Source organism: Rana temporaria, chromosome 8 (genome assembly GCF_905171775.1).
Source record: "Rana temporaria chromosome 8, aRanTem1.1, whole genome shotgun sequence".
Lineage (NCBI taxonomy): Eukaryota > Metazoa > Chordata > Amphibia > Anura > Ranidae > Rana > Rana temporaria.
In genome coordinates this window covers 65488117-65507831 of record NC_053496.1, presented here as the reverse complement: position 1 = coordinate 65507831, position 19715 = coordinate 65488117, and the positions used below count along the sequence as shown (strand labels likewise).

At 41.9% G+C, this 19715-nt stretch overlaps 1 protein-coding gene across 1 annotated transcript in view; it reads left to right on the top strand.

Moving 5' to 3' along the window:
• Positions 1 to 19715, top strand: part of FBXW4 (F-box and WD repeat domain containing 4) — a 247251-nt gene that overhangs the window by 48929 nt on the left and 178607 nt on the right. Inside the window, exon 3 of the mRNA XM_040361932.1 lies at positions 16970 to 17155. Within this exon, the coding sequence (XP_040217866.1) occupies positions 16970 to 17155 (186 nt within the window). The remainder of the gene's footprint in view (positions 1 to 16969; positions 17156 to 19715) is intronic.

Genomic DNA, 19715 nt, shown 5'->3' with positions numbered 1-19715 from the left:
TCTGCCACGAGGCCTGCTGCTCCCCAATGGCCAGGGTATGTCGCTCCAGGCTGGCCTGCACATTAGAGCCCTGGTCACCAGATGGTGAGGGACCCCCTGCCACTATGTGCTGCCGCATGGCCTCCAGGGTCTGGGCTTGGTCACCCATGCAGGTCACCATAGCAGCGCAGTTACCACTCACATCCTGCAGGCTGTCAGAGATTGAGGTGCTCTGCTCAGCCTGCTGTGTGAGGCACTGCTGCACAGTGGCTGTGGTGCCCTGCACAGCCACTGTGCATTCAGCCTGGGTCTTGGCTGAGGAGGCCAGGCTGTCTGCCACACGGCGCAGGTCACAGGCAATAGCACCCATGTGGCGCGTCTGGCGGGCCTGTTCCCTCGCAAGCCCTTGTTGTAGGGATTCGGGTACACCCCTTGTCTTCTGCAAAGCCTTCCTGGGGGCTGGAGAGGCATCAGGTTTCCCCTGATGGGGGTGGACCCTGAGGGGCTTTCCCTGATGGGGGTGGCCCTTGAGGGGCTTCCCCTGATGGGGGGGAGGTTGAGGGGCTTCCCCTGATGGGGGGGGAGGTTTGGGAGGGTCCAGGGAAGATGTTATCCTCCTCGAGGTAGACACATTCCTCCAGATCCACAGGTTCCTCCTCAACTACCTCTAGAGAAGTGTGGGCACTCCTCTATGCCCTACGGAGCGTGAGCTGGGGGACTCTGGGGGCCGCGACCTGGATTCAGTTCCAGCTAAGTCCATCCTCACCACTAGAGGCTCTGGTAAATACCTGCTGAATCTTAGAGTCCACGCCCTGGGGAATCTTTGGCTCAAGCTTCCTGTGGGATCCCTATTTGTCCTCCAGTGGACCTGCCTTCCATATCCACTCTGTGTTCCATCTGCAGCAGTCTGCCATAGGGTTTACTACCTTGTGGTGCACTCCTGACTCCAACGGGGTGCACCTGTCATCTAGCCACAGGTGATCTAACACTTACCTGAAAACAAAGCCCTCCAGCAGCACGCTTCCATCTTCACCTGGTCTTCTTTCTGGGTTTGCAGGCTTCAGCTATATAATTGGCTGAGCCAGGGATGACCTCGCCGTTTACGGCACAACTCTGAAGGAACGGCACAGGAGTTAGGTCTTAACGTTAACCGCACAGATTTATTTTTTCTCTCTAATGTACAGTAACATCAACAAGATCTAGTACATCTTGAAACTGTGATTTTGAAAAATTGTAATTAAGGATTTTATTCCAAGTCATGTTACCTTTGCAGACCTTACATCTGTGCATGCTTTGCCTGCAAAGCCTGTTATTTATCAGAAGGCCTGATCCATACTGCCCAACTTTCTGAGATGGGAATGAGGGACAACTATTAGAAAAAGTATGTAGGCATAGGACCCCTCCCCCCCCCCCCCCTTGCCATGCCCCCATAAAGGAGAATTATACAAAATAATTATTGGCTAAACCCATGACTGCTTTTTTTTAACCACTACTGTACCCTTATATTGGGACGGTGCCTCTGTGGAGTTATAATATTCTCATGCACACCCCGACCCCTACATACTATACCCTTATATTGACTTTTGAAATGTACTGTACAAATGCAGACATTTTGAAATTGGATGAAAGGTTTAGTACTGTTTTTGATAGATAAATCGTGCATTTTATATAACACTATTAAGATTAGACCAAAATGAGGGACAAATGAGGAGGAAGAAGGGACAGAGGGACTTGTTCCAAATGAGGGACAGTCTTTCAAAATCAGGGACAGTTGGGATCTATGCTGATCTGTCCTATTTTATTTAGGACTGGTGTAAGCAACAATGAACTGATTAATCTGTGTAAACCCTAGTTTATCCCCTTATAGCTGGCGCATGCTGACTCTTCAAGGGGTTTAGAATGCCGAGAGGCAGGGCTTATCGTCATGTGACTGCCATGATTGGCTGTCACGGTGGTCACATTGTCGAAACACTCCTGTTCGTAAGATGCGAACGAGAGCTTTCAGTTAGCTGCCGGAAACCGTGGCGGGAGCATGCTCTCGGCACATCGCTATTGGAGCTATTGCACGCAAATATGCGGCCACTTGACGCCAAGGCCTGGCCACTGAGAGGAGTTAAAAGAAATATAGGGGCTGTCATTGCTCCCCTCTTGAAGATGCTAGCTGTCACACTCACCCACTTCCAATACTTTCAGAGTCAATGACCTAAAACAAGTTTGCAGACGAGTGGAACAAATCCCCTTTGTCTGCATTTGTATAGGTTGGTATATTTAACCACTTTACAACCGGGCCTGTTTTGGCACTTCTCTCCTTCATGTAAAAATCAAAATTTTTCTGCTAGAAAATTAATCAGAACCCCCAAACATTATATATATTTTTTTAGCACACACCCTAGGGAATAAAATGGCGGTCATTGCAACTTTTTTTTCTCACACGGTATTTGCGCAATCATTTTACAAACGCCTTTTTTTGGGAAAAAATACAGTTTCATGAATTAAAAAATAACAAAACAGTAAAGTTAGCCCATTTTTTTTGTATAATGTGAAAGATGATGTTATGCCGAGTAAATAGATACCTAACATGTCACGCTTTAAAATTGCGCACACTCATGGAATGGCGCCAAACTTCGGTACTTAAAAATCTCCATAGGTGACGCTTTAACATTTTTTACAGGTTACTATTTTCGAGTTACAGAGGAGGTCTAGTGCTAGAACCGCCGCTTTGATCGTTCTTATCGGCAGCGGGAGGGGACGTCCCCCCCCTCCCGCCGCCATCCGGTGCTTCTCGCTTTGATTGTTCTTATCGTGCACAGAATCGGCGGCTGAAGACTGCGATATCTGAATAATGCCTGTAGCTGCAGGCATCATTCAGATATCACCGCACAAAGCCGAGGACGTACTAGGTGGTCAAGAGGTTAAAGTAGACAATTTTTTTTTTCATTTTGGATAAAATAAGGGAGCGTTTATAACCCCTGTCAGGTTTGTTTTTGTCATATGTGTCCCATGGGGAAATTTACCTTCACTTCCTGTCCCATAACTAATAACCCAAACAGGGAGTGGGAGGAAATTCTTTCAAAGTGGTATTGCCAGATCTAGTGTCCCCATCGGAAGATTTCCCATCTTTTACTGGTCTGGGAACAACCCAAAATGTGTATTTTCTTTTTAGTTTTTACTTTCATCTCACAGGGGCATAGACAGCAATAAAACCTGACCGTTGTTCTAATTAGTGGCAGCTGGTGGTTAATATTTTGGGGGGGGGGGCAGCAAACAGATCTGGCCCCCTCACTCGCACTCACACCCCCCCTTACATTGACAGACCTCCGTTCTGTCTCTCTCAGGAGCGATTGCGGGTGCCCGGTGGACATCGCGACCGCCGGTCAGCTCCGTCGTCGCGCCTCCGGCGTCATGTGTGTGCCCCCTAGTGCTCTTAAAGCAGTCGATGTACAGCTACGACGGCTCGCCCAGGGGAGCCAACCTGATGCAGTATAACTGCGGCAGCTGGTCCTCTAGTGGTTAAGAAGGTGCTCCTAACGACAACTCGTTATGTGTTTAAAAGACACCTGTCCACAGGATCTCTTTCTTCCATTCAAAACCTCACTAAGTCGTGTTTTGCTTGGGCATCAAATATTTTACTCTCTGAACTTCAACTTAATTTATAACATTTGTATCGTGTTTTTCTGAATTTCCGTCTCTATCATTTAAAATACACCTATAATAACAATTATTGATCCTTCATTTCTTTGTAAGTGGCCAAAATTACAAAATCTGCAGGGGATGAAATAATTTTTTTTCTCACTGTATATGTACATGGTGGTGACAAGGTCAATTTAAAGGGCTTTACTGCTTTAATATAGAAATTACCTTGAAGTGATGTTTCTCCATCTAACACTCATCTACATGGTAAAAAGAAATGATGTGTCATATCCCACGTGTAACTGTGAGAATTATAACCAGATTTTTTTTGTAAGCTACAGTATGTGATAAAGTGAGACAGTTATTGCTTAGCTATTAATTTTCTCTCAGCAAATATTTGCTCACTCCTTTGATATACAGCTAAATTATACCATTTATATGATCCGACCTCCAGTGAAAATAACAGGGGCTTTTGTACTTTACCCCTTTAAAGTACTTACAGGTGCTGAGGAGGTGGGGGCTTCATTAGGATGTATAATACCATCAGGGAAATAAAGAAAACACTAAAGTATAAGGCGGCACTTATTACAAGCTATTCTTTCATTTATCGTTCCTAAAGATATATGATGCAGTGTTAAGATATATGATCCAATTAAGAGCACTGAAAAGGAAGGTTCAGAGAGCAGGCCTCTTTGTAGCTGCCATTCTGCAGCACACTCGCTAAGATAAATAGATCAGAGCAGGATCTCTTGTCCCATAAAACATCTTCTGCTTCTGCCACTGATGCTTCATAATCATATGTTTGTGATGACAGAGTTCGCCGGGAAATGACTCCACTGTCATTGAGAATCATTATGCTTTGCTTTGACTGTATAAATACTTGCAGGATGAGCAATGCCTTACTTCTGCCATGCTGGGGACATTACAGTAACTTGTTCCTTGCTTTCAGGCAGAAACATTTTATTGAATAATCTATAAGAAAAGAGAATTAGATTTGAAATGAGTATAAACACAAAAAAGAAAATGATGGCAAGTGATTAAAAGCAACACTTTAAATAAAAGTAGTTCATATACTGTAGTCATGATGTCAATAATATTTTGTCCATATAGTGTATGTCTCTATCAACCAGCAAACAACCCCAGCTGATAATTTGGGTGAATTTTAGATGCTTCAGGTGGGCTTTTTAAAATTTGGTTATTCACTATTATGACGGGTACAGTTTGAGCCCATGGAACATGCATTAATTGTTTAAAATCACAATCTGATCATCTTATATATATGACTAGGTTTTTTTTTTTTGTTTTGTTTTGGGTGAAATTGACCACTTTTTAACATAAAATTGCTCATCTTGTCATTTCGACCCTAATGCCGCATACAGACGGTCGTTTTTTGTGATGAAAAAAACGACGTTTTTGAAAACGTCATTTAAAATTATCGTGTGTGGGGGGAAAACGTTGTTTTATGTCTTCTGAAAAACGAAAAAAAAAAATTCGAACATGCTCAAATTTTTTGTGTCGTTTTTCAAAACGTCGTTTTTTGTTTCACAGAAATTGACCGTGTGTACCAAAAAACGACATTTAAAACGACGTTTTTAAACCCGCGCATGCCCAGAAGCTAGTTTCAATGGAAAAAAGTGGTGAAACGTAACCTCGCTTTGCTAGAGCATTGTGAAAAAACGATGGTGTGTAGGCAATGTCGTTTTTGAAAATGATGTTTCAAAAACGTCGTTTTATTTCATGATTTAAAACGTCGTTTTTTTTTCATCACAAAAAACGACCGTCTGTATGCGGCATAAGGCTGGCCATATACTATACGAAAAATCGTCCAAAATTTGGGAATTTAGACAGTTTGTTAATAGGCACAAAATCGATAATCGTTGGGACATTTTTTAAGCCCAAAAAACGAAGGACAAGTTTGGAAATTTTCTGCTGAACGAATGATAAATTGAAAGGTTAATCTGTTTCCCGTCCGAACTGTCTGCACTAGGTATATGGAAAAAAAAGATTTTTATTTTATTTATGTCCTCTGAATGATTTATCGGTCATTACATGATGGCTCCATTGTTTACGCTCATGGCCGAATGTTAGTTTTTCAAAAATGGGTTCGCTCCTCTTCCCCCTCCTCTCTGGGGTGCCTCTATTGTAACCGTGGTCACCCCGCCATAACAGCTTGTTGCTTCACGGCCGGTCGAGCACTGCACATGCGCGAGTTGCGCTGCGCTCTCGGATAGGCGATCTTCTGTGACCTGTCACGTGTCCCAGGAAATCGCCTAGAGGAAGGGGCCGCCTAGGGGAAGAGGAGGAGTCATATAGGCGGCCCTCTAGGCGGAAGGAGGAATTGGGACAGGAAGTCCCCTTCAAAACAAAGAACCCCCCCCCCAAAAAATGACATGCCAAATGTGGCATGTAAGGGGTGAGGAGTACTTAAAGCAGAAGTTCCACTTTTGGGTGGAACTCCGCTTTAAGCAGAGCTCCTCTTATGTAGTCTCAAGATATGAGCAAACTCATCCTCTCCTTGGTTAGAGAGCACTGACAAAAAACTACCCCCCCCCCCCCTAAAAAAAAACAAAAAAAAACACAACTCTGTTACAGGCTGGAGGAAGAGGGAATCAGCAGTGCTTCATTTTGGGTGATTTTTCCACTTTGTAGCATGTCTAAACCTGAGTCTTAAATATTTTGCCGCTTTTTAGGCCTTGGATGAGATGGCTGCATTGGTTTATTTTATTTTTTCCCAGGCTTGCTCCTTGCTTTTTACTTGGTGATCCTGCATTTGTATCTATAGAGGCTGCCATGGTTGTCAATCAGGCTGAACTTCAAAAATGTCTGCCTTTGTTTTCCATTACATAGTAGATTGATGGGACTAGTAGTTTACAAGATAAAGATAAGATTGTTTGTAGGTTATTTTTTAGCTCACAGGAAATGACAGGGGAACTTCATTTCTAGCTCAACAGGTACTTGCTGGTACCTTATTTTTTTTTATTTCTTTAAATGTTCTTAGCCTGAAAAATGTAAAGGAATACATACAGACACCTCATCTAAGGACTGGAAAATTGCAATATATTAAATGGTTGTTTTCAGGTTTAGATACACTTTAGGTTTGTTGGGAACTAAAAGTCTCAAGTTGCACATCACCAGCTGGCTGGCAGGACAGTACTTGTAGGTTTGGCAGCCAGAATGTTCAAGTTTAGGAGCTTGAATTATACTTCTGTGTTTGTATAGATAAAATAAGTCGGTTGTTGTTTGTCATAAATTTGTGTACTTAATCTGCTTTAGTTTACGGTCTTTCTTCTGGTCTGTTTTGCCTGGAAGTATAAATTAGTATCTTGGAAGTTTAGGGAAGCAATAAACTTCATCTTAAGTAGGAGGATTAAACCATCCCTGTGGTTTGTGGTATTTTTCCACCTGTGTTTAGTTACCCCACTCATTGTCCTGCATTATAGAAATCAGATTTGTGGTTTCACAAATCTTAGGATTCAAGATGCATTTCAAGCAAGCAGTCAGCCTGGTTGAAATCTGAGGTAATGACACACAAGCCAACCGTTTTAGACTGTATGCACACACGTTTGTTTCATCCGTGTGTTAATGATACCCTTAAAGAAGAATTCCAGGCATTGACATTTTCCTCCAGCTTAGACCAATGTGTAACTATGCATATAGTTACATAGTTTCATAGTAGGTGAGGTTGAAAAAAGACACAAGTCCATCAAGTCCAACCTATGTGTGTGATTATATGTCAGTATTACATTGTATCCCTGTATGTTGTGGTCGTTCAGGTGCTTATCTATTAGTTTCTTGAAACCGTTTCTTGCCCCCTGCTGAGACCACCGGCTGTGGAAGGGAATTCCACATCCTTGCCGTTCTTACAGTAAAGAACCCTCTATGTAGTTTAAGATTAAACCTCTTTTCTTCTAATTTTAATGAGTGGCCATGTGTCTTGTTAAACTCCCTTCCGCGCAAAAGTTTTATCTCTATTGTGGGATCACCAGTATGGTATTTTAAAATTGAAATCATATCCCCTCTCAAGCGTCTCTTCTCTAGAGAGAATACGTTCAGTGCTCACAATCTTTCCTCATAACTAATATCCTCCAGACCCATTATTAGCTTTGTTGCCCCTTGTTGTACTCGCTCCATTTCCAGTACATCCTTCCTGAGGACTGGTGCCCAGAACTTGACAGCATACTCTAGGTGCGGCCGAACCAGAGTCTTGTATATACCATGTTATAAAAAGTTAAAGTGGCTCTAAAGGCTGAAGGTACAAACCTTCTCTATGCAGCAGTCCCTCAGCCCCCTTGCTGCTATCAGTCACAGCCAATGAGGAGAGAGGGGACGGGGCTGAACCACGACTCTGTGTGTGAATAGACAGGCAGAGTCTATTGAAACAAGCCTGCTTGGGTGCCCCTGTTGCAAGCTGCTTGCAGGAGGGAGGGGCTAAGAGCGCCGGCGAGGGAACCGAGAAGAGGAGGAACTGGACTGTTTGCACAGAGCAGACGAGTATGACATGTTTGTTATATTAAAAAAAAAGCCTTTAATCTTAATTTAAGAGCAATGCTACTATTAGGTGATCAGAAATATAAAGTGAGATTAACTGATTAAAAGTGTTACATGCCAAATAAAGTGTCTGAAAAAATAGCTATTGTTTTACAGATCCAATTCTACTTTGAGTTTTGTTTGTTTTGTTTTTGTCACATTCGCACTTTGATAGGGAGACATACTTCTCCCTGAACAAGTTCAGATGTAACTAAACAGGTAAGGTGAGGATTTCAGCGAGTGATGTACTGTATTTATTGGCGTATAACACTCACTTTCTTACCCTGAAAATATTTTTTCCCTAAAACTTCCCTCTTAAAGTTATGGTGCGTGTTATATGCTGATAAATACAGTAATTTCCTCTCTTTTTTAATCTCATTTTGTTTTTCTGAGCACCTAATAGTATAGCTGCTCTTCAGTTTGTATAACATTGCTATTTTAATGTACAGGGGGTACATTGTCAAGCAGCTGTTGGCCCCATTTAGGTATACAGTATATCTTAGATAGGAAAAAGTCACCTGAGTGTGGTTGTTTTTATTACACTTTTTATGCATATACCTATATACTTATACGGAGCACCACGCAGCCGCACTGATTTTAATTGGTGGCAGTACTTTTTCATTCTCCTTAGTAAAGAATCTGGAATTTGGGAAATACACAACACTGGTCTTTGGAATCAACAGATTCTGCTAACCAGGCCTGGACTGGGACAAAAAATAGGCCCGGGCATTTAAGACTGAGCAGCCCATTTTTCCAGGAACTGGGGGGGGGGGGGGGGTTGGGTGGTTTGGGTGGGCATTCGCGGGGGTGTCTGGTGTCCTCTAAACTGTAATGTGCGGGGACACTGTGATATAATGGGGACAGCACAGGTAGGCCCCTTTATATTACCGTGCTCCTGCAATTACTCCCCCTTTTCTCTGTAATCACAGTGCCCCCTTTTACTCTCTGCTTACTGTGCACTTCTCCAGCTCCTCCTGCCCCCGTACATCAGAGTCCGCACAGACCCACACTTACATCAGAGTCCACACAGACCCCCCTTACATCAGAGACCTCTTACATCAGAGTACGCACAGACCCCCCTTATGCCCTGTACACAAGATCGGTCCATCCGATGAAAACGGTCTGATGGATTTTTCCATCAGTTATCCGATGAAGCTGACTGATAATCAGTCGTGCCTACACGCCATCAGTTTTTTATCCATCAGATAATTTTAAAACAAGTTCCTAATTTTTTAACCGATGGATAAATAACCGATGGGACCCACACACGATCGGTTTAGTCTGATAAAAACGGTCCATCAGACCGTTTTCATCAGACAAACTGATCGTGTGTACACGGCATTAGAGTCTGCAAAATTTCCACTTACTGTAAGGTGGAGCTCTGTGGACTCTAATGTAAAGGGGAACCCTTATTTAGGCTGGGTTCACACTAGTGCGATGCGGGAACCCTGCGAATCCACTGCAGGTTCCCACATCACACCCAACTTGCACGGCAGTTCACACTGCCATATGTGAACTGCTGGGGAGTGTCATACTACATTAACGGCGCCTCCATTTCAGCTCGCATATCGTACTGCGAACTGATAGTTCGGACATGAACCGGATCACATAGGTGTGAACACCCATGCGATCCAATTCTGTTGCAGACCAAAAAAGTGTCCTGTGCGTGTTTGGTCCGAATGCGGTGCGATTTCAGCCATACTATCTGTATGGCTGAAATCACAATGCACCGACATTGCATGTGATTTGCAGTGTGAATCACATGCGATATTGCACAGTGCACTAGTGTGAACAGTGCTTTAAGGGGGATCTCATGTAAAGTGGTGTTCTGAGAACCCTGATTTAGGCCAGGTTCACACTAGTGCGCTATGCGATATCGCATGTGATTCGCACTGCAGTGCAAATCACATGCAATGTCTTTGCAATGCAATTTCAGCCATACAGATAATATGGCTGATATCGCATCGTATTTGGACCAAACACGCACAGGACACTTTTTTTGGTCCACACCAGAATCGGATCGCATGGGTGTTCACACCTATGTGATCTGATTCATGTCCGAACTGTCAGTTTGCAGTGCGATATGCGGGCTGAAATGGGGGCGTCGTTAATGTAGTGTGACACTCGGCAATCAAGCAATAATACAAAACAGACAATAAGTTCCTAGAGAAAGTGAATAGCTCTATGCCTCTCAATGTTTGCCCACAATAAGCCAACTTTCAACATGACCCGATGACTTCCTAGCAGCTACTGAAAGCCTCCCTCCTATTTAGGAGCTCTCCAGTCTGGTTTAGGGGGAAGTACCTGCCCTCCCAAATTAACTCCTTATTAGCCATGTTCCAGGCTGACTCTACAACTGCTATAAGCATCTAATTATTTTTGTGACAGTGCCCCACAGAGACCATTTATTAATGCCATTAATATCAGAATGTGATATTAAGCAGACCCCAATCTAACATGTTGGGAGACATGTCTCATTATCTAACCACTGAACATTTTTTGTGAGCACTAGAGATAAGCAAACCTGTCGGGATTCACTTTGAGCCAGGTGGGAACTCAGAACCCTGAGCTTAGTGCCAAACCCCAGCGAAGTCTAAATGGAGAGAAAATACCTGTTTTTCTGGCCTGTTTCAAGATTTTGTTGAAAAAAAGACGTGGGTAGCTGGGCACTGAACTGAAGCAGATGCACCAATGGAAAGCTAACAAAAAAAAATCAGCAGAGAGCAGTTTTTTTTTACGTGTCACAAATGGCAACATTAAAAATACACACATTTAAATAACATGCCTTGGAGGTGAATTAAGTGTGTGTGGGCGTGGCAGACACAGAAGCAGAGGGGCGGGAAGAGGAGGAGCAGTCCATCTGAGTGGAGACTGGAGAGCAGAGCGCGGAACTGTTCCTGTCGGCTCTGAGACTAAGCTGTGTGTGAGAGAGACACACAGCTCAGCCCATGCGCCGGAGAAGATATAGGCATCGCCGCTGCACAGTAGTAGGTGAGCAGCGGCCGCAGGCCTGTGTTAACCCTGTCCAGGCCGTGGTCGCCGCTTACCTCCCGCTGTGCGGCCTGGACATCAACAGCCGTATGCCCGGTCTGCCCTATGGCCAGTCCGGGCCTGCTGCTAACTAATGGCCGGATTCTGGTCAAGATTGGAATTAGAGTTTTTTCCTTTCTCTCATCCTGGGAGGTCCTGAAAGGCAAAACACTCTGTTAACCAGCTGCAGAGCTCTCCTAAGTGCATAGTATAGGTCCGAAAGGTCTTTGTGGGACCTAATTATTGGAAGATGGATCCTCTTCCTACTCTCTATAACATTAACACTAGTGCTAGTACTTTGATTCCTACCCCTAGCTCCTAGGTATGGGTTTTTGTCCTTTACAGGGCTAATTTTAATGATTCTACAATCATATATGTAATGTTTGATCAGGTAGATTGTGATGGGGCCACCACACTCCTAAAACACCTTTTGGGTGTGAGTTGGAAGGACTACTTCTCATCCTTCTGGTTACGATGTCCTTGAATGGCAGTTTCCATTACATTATATTCTCACCCTGCCTTCCCTTTTTTCTAGATGTTGTGGCTCAACCCCCCCTTTATTAAAGGGATTTAGGTCACTACCCAACTTTTTTTCAGCTTAAGGGTTTCTTTTCCTCTCTCCATTTAAATGTTCTGCTGAGAAGGCTATCCTATCCATGCATATCTCTTTGACATGTTACCTATCTAGCAGGTATTTACATTTCTGTATCCTGCAGTGCAGGTAATATCTTTCATATTAGGGATTTCCTTCTCCCTGAAGTTAAGAGTTAAGGGTGTACTACTAAAGTCTCCAGCTGTTACCTGGTCATTCTTATGGCCTGGACTTACCATATATACAGTCATAGCCGAAATTGTTGGCACCCCATAATTTTTCAGGAAATCAAGTATAAAAGTATTGCAGTAACACATATTTTGCTATACACATGTATATTCCCTTTGTGTGTATTGGAACAAAACAAAAACAGGGAGGAAAAAAAAGCAAATTGGACATAATGTCACACAAAACTCAAAAAATGGGCTGGTCAAAATTCTTGGCCCCCCTTCAAAATTGTGGATAAATAAGATTGTTTCAAGCATGTGATGCTCCTTTAAACTCACCTGGGGAAAGTAACAGGTGTGGGCAATATAAAAATCACACCTGAAAGCAGATAAAAAGGAGAGACGTTTGTGGAAAAATATCAACAATCTTAAGGTTACAAGTCCATCTCCAGAGATCTAGATTTGCCTTTGTCCACAGTGCGCAACATTATCAAGAAGTTCAAAACCCATGGCACTGTAGCTAATCTCTCTGGGCATGGACGGAAGAGAAAAATTGATGAAAGCTTGCAACGCAGAATAATGGAGATGGTGGATAAGCAGCCCCAAACAAGTTCCAAAGAAATTCAAGCTGTCCTGGGGGCTCTGGGAGCATCAGTGTCAGCACGAACTATCCGTCGACATTTAAATGAAATTAAACGCTAGGGCAGGAGACCCAGGAGGACCCCACTGCTGACACAAATTAAGACTACAGTTTGCCAAAATGTACTTGAGTAAGCCAAAATCCTTCTGGGAAAACGTCTTGTGGACAGATGAGACCAAGATAGAGCTATTTGGTAAAGCACATCATTCTAATGTTTACCGAAAACAGAATGAGGCCTACAAAGAAAAGAACACAGTACCTACAGTAAAATATGGTTGAGGTTCAATGGTGTTTTGGGGTTGTTTTGCTGCCTCTGGCACTGGGTACCATGAATGTGTGCAAGGCATCTTGAAATCTGAGGATCACCAAAGGATTCTGAGTCGCATTGTAGAGCCCAGTGTCAGAAAGCTGGGTTTGCGTCCGAGATCTTGGGTCTTCCAGCAGGACCTCAAACATATGTCAAAAAGCACCCAGAAATGGATGACAACAAAGCGCTGGAGAGTTCTAAAGTGGCGAGCATGGAGTCCAGATCTAAATCCCATTGAACACCTGTGGAGAGATCTTAAAATTGCTGTTGGGAAAAGGCACCCTTCCAATAAGAGAGACCTGGAGCAGTTTGCAAAGGAAGAGTGGTCCAGAATTACGGATGAGAGGTGTACAAAGCTTATTGATTGTTATAGGAAGCAACTGATTTGAGTTATTTTTTCCAAAGGGTGTGCAACCAAATATTAAGTTCAGGGAGCCAAGAATTTTGACCAGCCCATTTTTGGAGTTTTTGTGTGACATTATTATGTCCCATTTGCTTTTTTCCCCTCCTTTTTTGTTTTGTTCCAATACACACAAAGGGAATAAACAGGTGTATAGCAAAACATGTGTTACTGCAATACTTTTCTGTGAGAAATACTTGATTTTCTGGAAAAAATTCTGGGGTGCCAACAATTTCAGCCATGACTGTAGCTTAGGTTTTGGCCTTTACCATGGTAAACATTCTTTATTGTTGACCACCTTAGCTGTCGGTCTAAGTTCTTTCTTCTGTTCCAGTAAATTGCTGTAACACCTATTTTCTTTGTGGTGGATGATTGGTTCTTCTCCATATTATTAAATGAGGCCCGTCGTTTTTTCAGGTAGGAGCTTCCCCCTGGTGGTGATCATTTGCCCTGGCCTGGAGCATCAGGTTGATCCTTTGTATTTTCTTGGTTGTGGCATTATCTGCATTTGCTTTGGCTCTTCTTCATCTAGTCTTTGTTCAGGTGTTGATTCCTTCACATACACTTATAGTAAAGATGTATTTGTCAGTTGGCTCTCTCAGTGGCTGTTGCACACCCCTCAGTTAGACTGCTTTGGACATTACACATGTCTAAGAATTTACATGTCTGTGTCCTGCAGTGGAGGATAAAGAAAATAGGATATTTGCACTTATCAGAAAATCCTTTTCCTAATGTTAATTGAGGACACAGGTCCTGTTATTGTTGCCCAAATGTACTACTTACTCACAAAACTGAGGCATGATGATTGGAGATGGTGTTATACCAGGGGTAGCTTAAAGGAGAAGTAGGTCCAATGCTATTTTGGCCCTACTTCTCTTGGGGATCACAGGAGTGCACTTTGTTCTGCTCTCCTGTGACCCATATTCATCCAAAGTCAGCTGACGTCACTTAGCTGGTCCAGACTCTGGAGAGATACTAACTTTAATGTCAGTATCCACCTAGATGCATGGACCAGCAGTTGGCTCAGCCTCTCAGAGAGCCTGAGCCAGTCGATTCTCCCCCTGCACAGTCCGGCATTCCAGTGAGCACTGGAGGGACAAAGCAGAGAGCCAGTGTTCACTGAAGACTGAGAAATGAGCGATCCATGGTTTTAATCGCTCAGTTCTCAGTGCAGATTACAGAAAGTACAAAAAAAATATTTTCATCCTTAGTGTTAAAGCTTATTTATGTCAAGAAGTTGCTTTAAGTTGGAAATAACAAAATAAAATCAGGTATTTGCATTTCTGAAGATCGCATAACTTAAAATGGAACTTGGCAGTACAAAGATATGGACGACGTCATCACTGACTGTGTTCTGAAGCATCTTGGCTTTGTTTTCTAGTAAGGAGTCATTGACCTGGACCTGGTATGCTGGATGAAGGTCCAGACTTTTACAAGTCGACTGCCCACATACTTGTTCCAGGTCAGTAAGGTCAGAATCAAGATTAATTCCTCAGAAACAAATTGGTGATGGCAGTGACCATATTTGAATTTTCACAGAAGTGTTTTAAAATTTAGGATCACCCAAAAGGACATAACAGAGTGAAAATTCATACAAAGTGGGTAAATGGTTTATTATATATAACTAATGGAATACAGAGCATACATCAAATATGTTACAGTCAGAAAAGTGTGTACATGTGAGCATGAGATTTGAGAAAGAAGTATAGTGTATTTTTTATAATCTTATTCTTTGAATTATTACTGCAGTGCTTATCATGAAGGCTCCAGGCAGATTTCGGACACAAATAAAGCATCCCTGTATTGATTAAACTGTCATTAAAGTTATTGTTTGTAAATTTAAACAGTGTAGGTACCTGAACTTTACCTGGAAGCAGCCTCTTGCAGTCCACAGAACAGCAGAGCTCAGACTGTGAGAGGTAGAGGCAGCAAAAGGAGTCAGTTGTGCTGCAGTTCTCAACAAAGAGCATGCTGATAAGAGAGCAGAGTGACAGAGAGATGAGCTTATCAGTGAGGGTAGACATGCAAAGAGAGCTGATATGAAATGGGTAGAGGTAATGTCTCAGTCCCAAAGTAGAATGCACACAAACTTGTCTGCCATGTGAACTGATCTCTGGCCATTTTTGTCTGTCTCTCCTCCAAGGGTGTGTGGCATTTTTCTTCCTTTGCTGGATCCAAAACCAATCGCCAGAGTTCCTGTTTTGAGCACATCACATTTTTGTCATCTCCATGCCCCTTCAGAACTCCCGGGGGAAGAATAGTGGACCTCTTGGCAGGCTTTATTTATTTTTATTTGGCCCTTTTGGGGTACCATAGACATGGCTATATATGAGTGTTTTTATATACTTTACAGCATGACCACCATGGCATGAGTTGGCAAGCATCTTACAATTAACCATACTCCCCTGTGCCTTTCCTGAAGAAGCGAGAGTTGTCTCATGAAACGCGACGAGATTAGTTGCACGGTTGCTCCAGATTGATGGTGGTATCTTTATGGCATTAGTAGGTCCCTTAAAAAAAAAAATTCTCATGTGATACACTATTTATGCATTGATGTTCATTAATAAGTTGTTATATTGTACAGTATGTGTTTTTTTAAATGTATGTGAATACATTTTTCATATTTTTTTTAATATATTTTATTTGAGGTGCGACTCTTTTTAAAAGTCCTGTGGGCTAAATATTATTTGTTGTGTGCTTATCAGTGAGGGCTTCATCACCTTTGCTTAACAACGGCTCAGATAAGATAGCTGTACAGGTAGGACATTTTTCTCAATGAGAAGTCCGAATCCTAACTGAGCCTTTGTATTCTGACAGTGGATAGACTTCTCCACCATCAGAGTACACTAATCAGTGCTGCCAGCTATAGCCGGCAGGGCTGATCGAGCAGGAAAACCTGACAGGGTGGTTGTAGATCGACTTTTGTACAACCACCCTGCTCATACATAGGTTGACATTCGGACAGTCCCTGCTGAACTTGCCAAATTTCGAGGCTTTAGGCTTGCAATGTGGGATGAAGCAGGAAATCACAATCTTTGTGTAGAACTGTTAAGCAGGAAGAAGAGCTAGATGGGTAATGCGGAAATGTGGGTGACCCAATTAACATATAGAATGACATGGAAACTATTTTTTTTTCAAATCAGTTTATCTAAAGATTCATTGAAAAAAATGTGCATTCCCTTTAAAGGAATTGCAGGGATTTCACATGGAAATAGTCGCTAAAGTGACATTTTGTTTTGTAGTAATGATGCAGAATAAAGTCTTCTAGACTCCACAGATATAAGGCAAACGACTGTACAAATGGAAAAAATGATTGTTGCATTCTATTAAGATCATTTAATGAACAATAAAACCCCACAATTTCGAACAGCTTTGTATAAAGTTAATATACCATTAATTGTTAGACATGCCAATTAAATCATCCATGGGATAAAAAGTTAAATGAAATTTGCTTGCCCTATCAAGCAATTCCAAGTATACTTTGAATTCCTTTTGTACAGAAGTGACCACACCCTTCCTATTTTAATTAGATCAAAAAACAGCTTTATCCAAAATCTCCCAAGCCTCAATGATGTAATGCGTGCTTGTCTTGGAACCAATATTTTCCTGTTGTCTTTCTTTTATGACTTTAACATTGTTTTGCCCTTACTCATTCTTCTTGGCATTTAATTAAAGCTCCTTCTTTTCATTCTTTCAGTTTAATGCCCTGGTTGCAAGTAGATGGCGACTTGTTATATATTACTCAGGCTGAAGAAATCCGAGCTTACCAGTTGCGTGCCAATGGCAGTGGACTTCACAGACGACCCTATGCTGTGTTTCTGGGTCATCAGGAGGATGTATGTCGCTTTGTAGTCACCAATTCTCACATAATCAGTGGAGGAGGGTAGGTTGACATACCCTGAACATGAGACATAATGTACTGAAATATTTTTCCCTACTGCAAGTTTCTCAATTTGTATACCTAGTAAGGGTATGATTTAAATTATTTTGTAGAGCCCACTCTGGATACCTCCTACAGGTATGCATGGACCTGTCATCAATTTGTGGATCTCCTCATTATTCTCTAGGTTTTCTTATGCATGTTGCAGTTTTCTACTATAACAGACAATGTAATGGCAAGAGCATGTCTTTGCTCTTTGAGGCAGTGACATGTTTTGGTTTTGTCGACAAAATTGTACATGGCAATCATGAATTTAATGCTTCTGGGCTACAAAGTTCAATTCTGTACAATTATTCAAGTTTTTATATGTAGACCACGCATCATCAGGTAAATATGTTTGATATTTGCTCTATAGCTTGTAGACCTTATTAAATGTTTAAAAAGGAAAAAAGAAAAAGAGGTCTGTAGTTTGGCAGGTCCCTTACATGGCGCTGATAAAATTCTCCCATTAATAGCATTTCAGTGCTATTGTTTGTCATTCTTCTGTCATGGCATTTTTAGAGGTTTTTTGATCTTTTCTGTGTAGTTTCCATTCGTCATGGAAGGTTAGCACTTTTGCCCTGACATGTAGAAATAAGACAATGTAGTTCTTCAAAGGTACAGTGTATCCAAAGCCTAAACCTAGGCTGAGGTCATGGCTTTTTGAAGATCCACACTAAAATGTCAGGGTGAGCACAGGAGAGTTAGGAGATAATCCTCTTCATAAAGGAGATAAATGGTTTGACTCTTTGTAATGCCAAGCTCTGTTGCTGTGCTTAAAGGTGAGTTCAGTGATTGAGCTTGCCGAGGCAGGTAAGAAGTGCAGCATTGCTGCATCCACTTGCGCTTTTAATGTCAGATGCATAGAAATACATTTGAGACTTTGGCCTTTGAACCTTTTGCTATCCTCAAAATTGTATGAAAATGATTTGGACTCTTCTGGATTCTTTATTGAATTCTTAATTGTCTCTAGTTGAAAAAGTGTTCTTAGGCATGCTAGAGAATTAGATCAATCACATCTTCCTTAAACAGAATTGTTGAAGACATAAAAGTGATTATCTTTAATCCTTTTATTTAAATTTCTATTCCTTTAAATATATTTCCTTAGTTTTCAAATTTCATGATTATTATATCTGAAGCTGGAGTTCCATTGTGCCAAATAGCCAACCAGCTTGAAACACCCTAGTTTTAAAAGGTAAGGTAAAAAAAAAAAAAAACATCCAGGTCTTTTCGAAGTTGTTTTAAAACAGTGAAGGGCTAGGATAGGTTGTCCTCCTCAGGTGCTTAGCAAAGCAGTCCAGCGTAGGCTTTGGAAGCACTACAGGTAAAGTTCAGCTAGCCCTAAAAATTGTGGGAGGGGAGGGCTGCTTCATCTCCTGTATTGGCTGTGCTGGGATATCCAGATGGGGGTAACCTACTATAAACATCAAATGTTCCTTTTAATTTTCACACTTGCAATGGAAGAACAAAAGTTGGAATCTTTTTCTTACCTCCAGTTTCATAGAATAACTTTAGATTTTTAGTTTTTCAGTCTATACACATTTTCAACTCTAAATATACATCCCATCATGTAATAAGTTGACCATTTGATATTTTAGTCAACCCTGACATACATAGATAACTGACTTACGGAAGAGTTTGAATTGCTGTCAGGTTTTAATTGCTGTGTCCTAGTTCTGGTAATTTTTTTCTCACTTTCTGTTCTGATGCCAGCTGTCACTGTGACAGAAAATATAGGGATATACCAACATTAACAATTATTATCAGAATAGGAAGTAAGGGGAAAATCTCTCCACGATGACAACAGTCCTGGTGGTAACTAGCAAAGTTGCAATTTCCCCTTGCCTCTGAAAGATTTGGAACTGTTTTGGCGCTTACATTATGCTAATGCCATGCCTGTGATTTGGTGAGCATTGATGTCAGGCAGGCAACTAACATTTTCAAAACGCCAACAATGGCAGCTGCTGTACTTAAGAGAATGATAGGCTGGTCAGACAATGTAACATATGACTGTCAGCTCTTCCATAATTCATAACATTTGATCTGGCTGTTCATTTATGCATGTGCTATGGCAAGGGTAAGATGAAGGTATGTTATAATGCTGATAGATTATTAGGGGAATAATCAAGACCGGAATATATTTTCTCTCGTGTCTGACTATTCCTCCTTCCAGAGAGCTGTTGGGCATCTGACTGCCCAATTGGCAGAAGACAAAAAATGTCACGTGAAGAAATAATTCCGGACGGCTGCACTTCCAAAAATCCTTTAATTGAAGCTTCATATGACAAATGGTTGACAGATGGAGCAGGGGACAAAGAGGTAGACGCGTTTCGTGCAAATATCAGCGCTTCGTCACTACCAGTGGTAATGACGAAGCGATGATATTTGCGCGAAACGCGTCTACCTCTTTGTTCCTTGCTCCATCTGTCAACCACTTGTCATATGAAGCTTCAATAAAAGGATTTTTGGAAGTGCAGCCATCTGGAATTATTTCTTCACATTACACAGCATGCAAGCTGGGCTG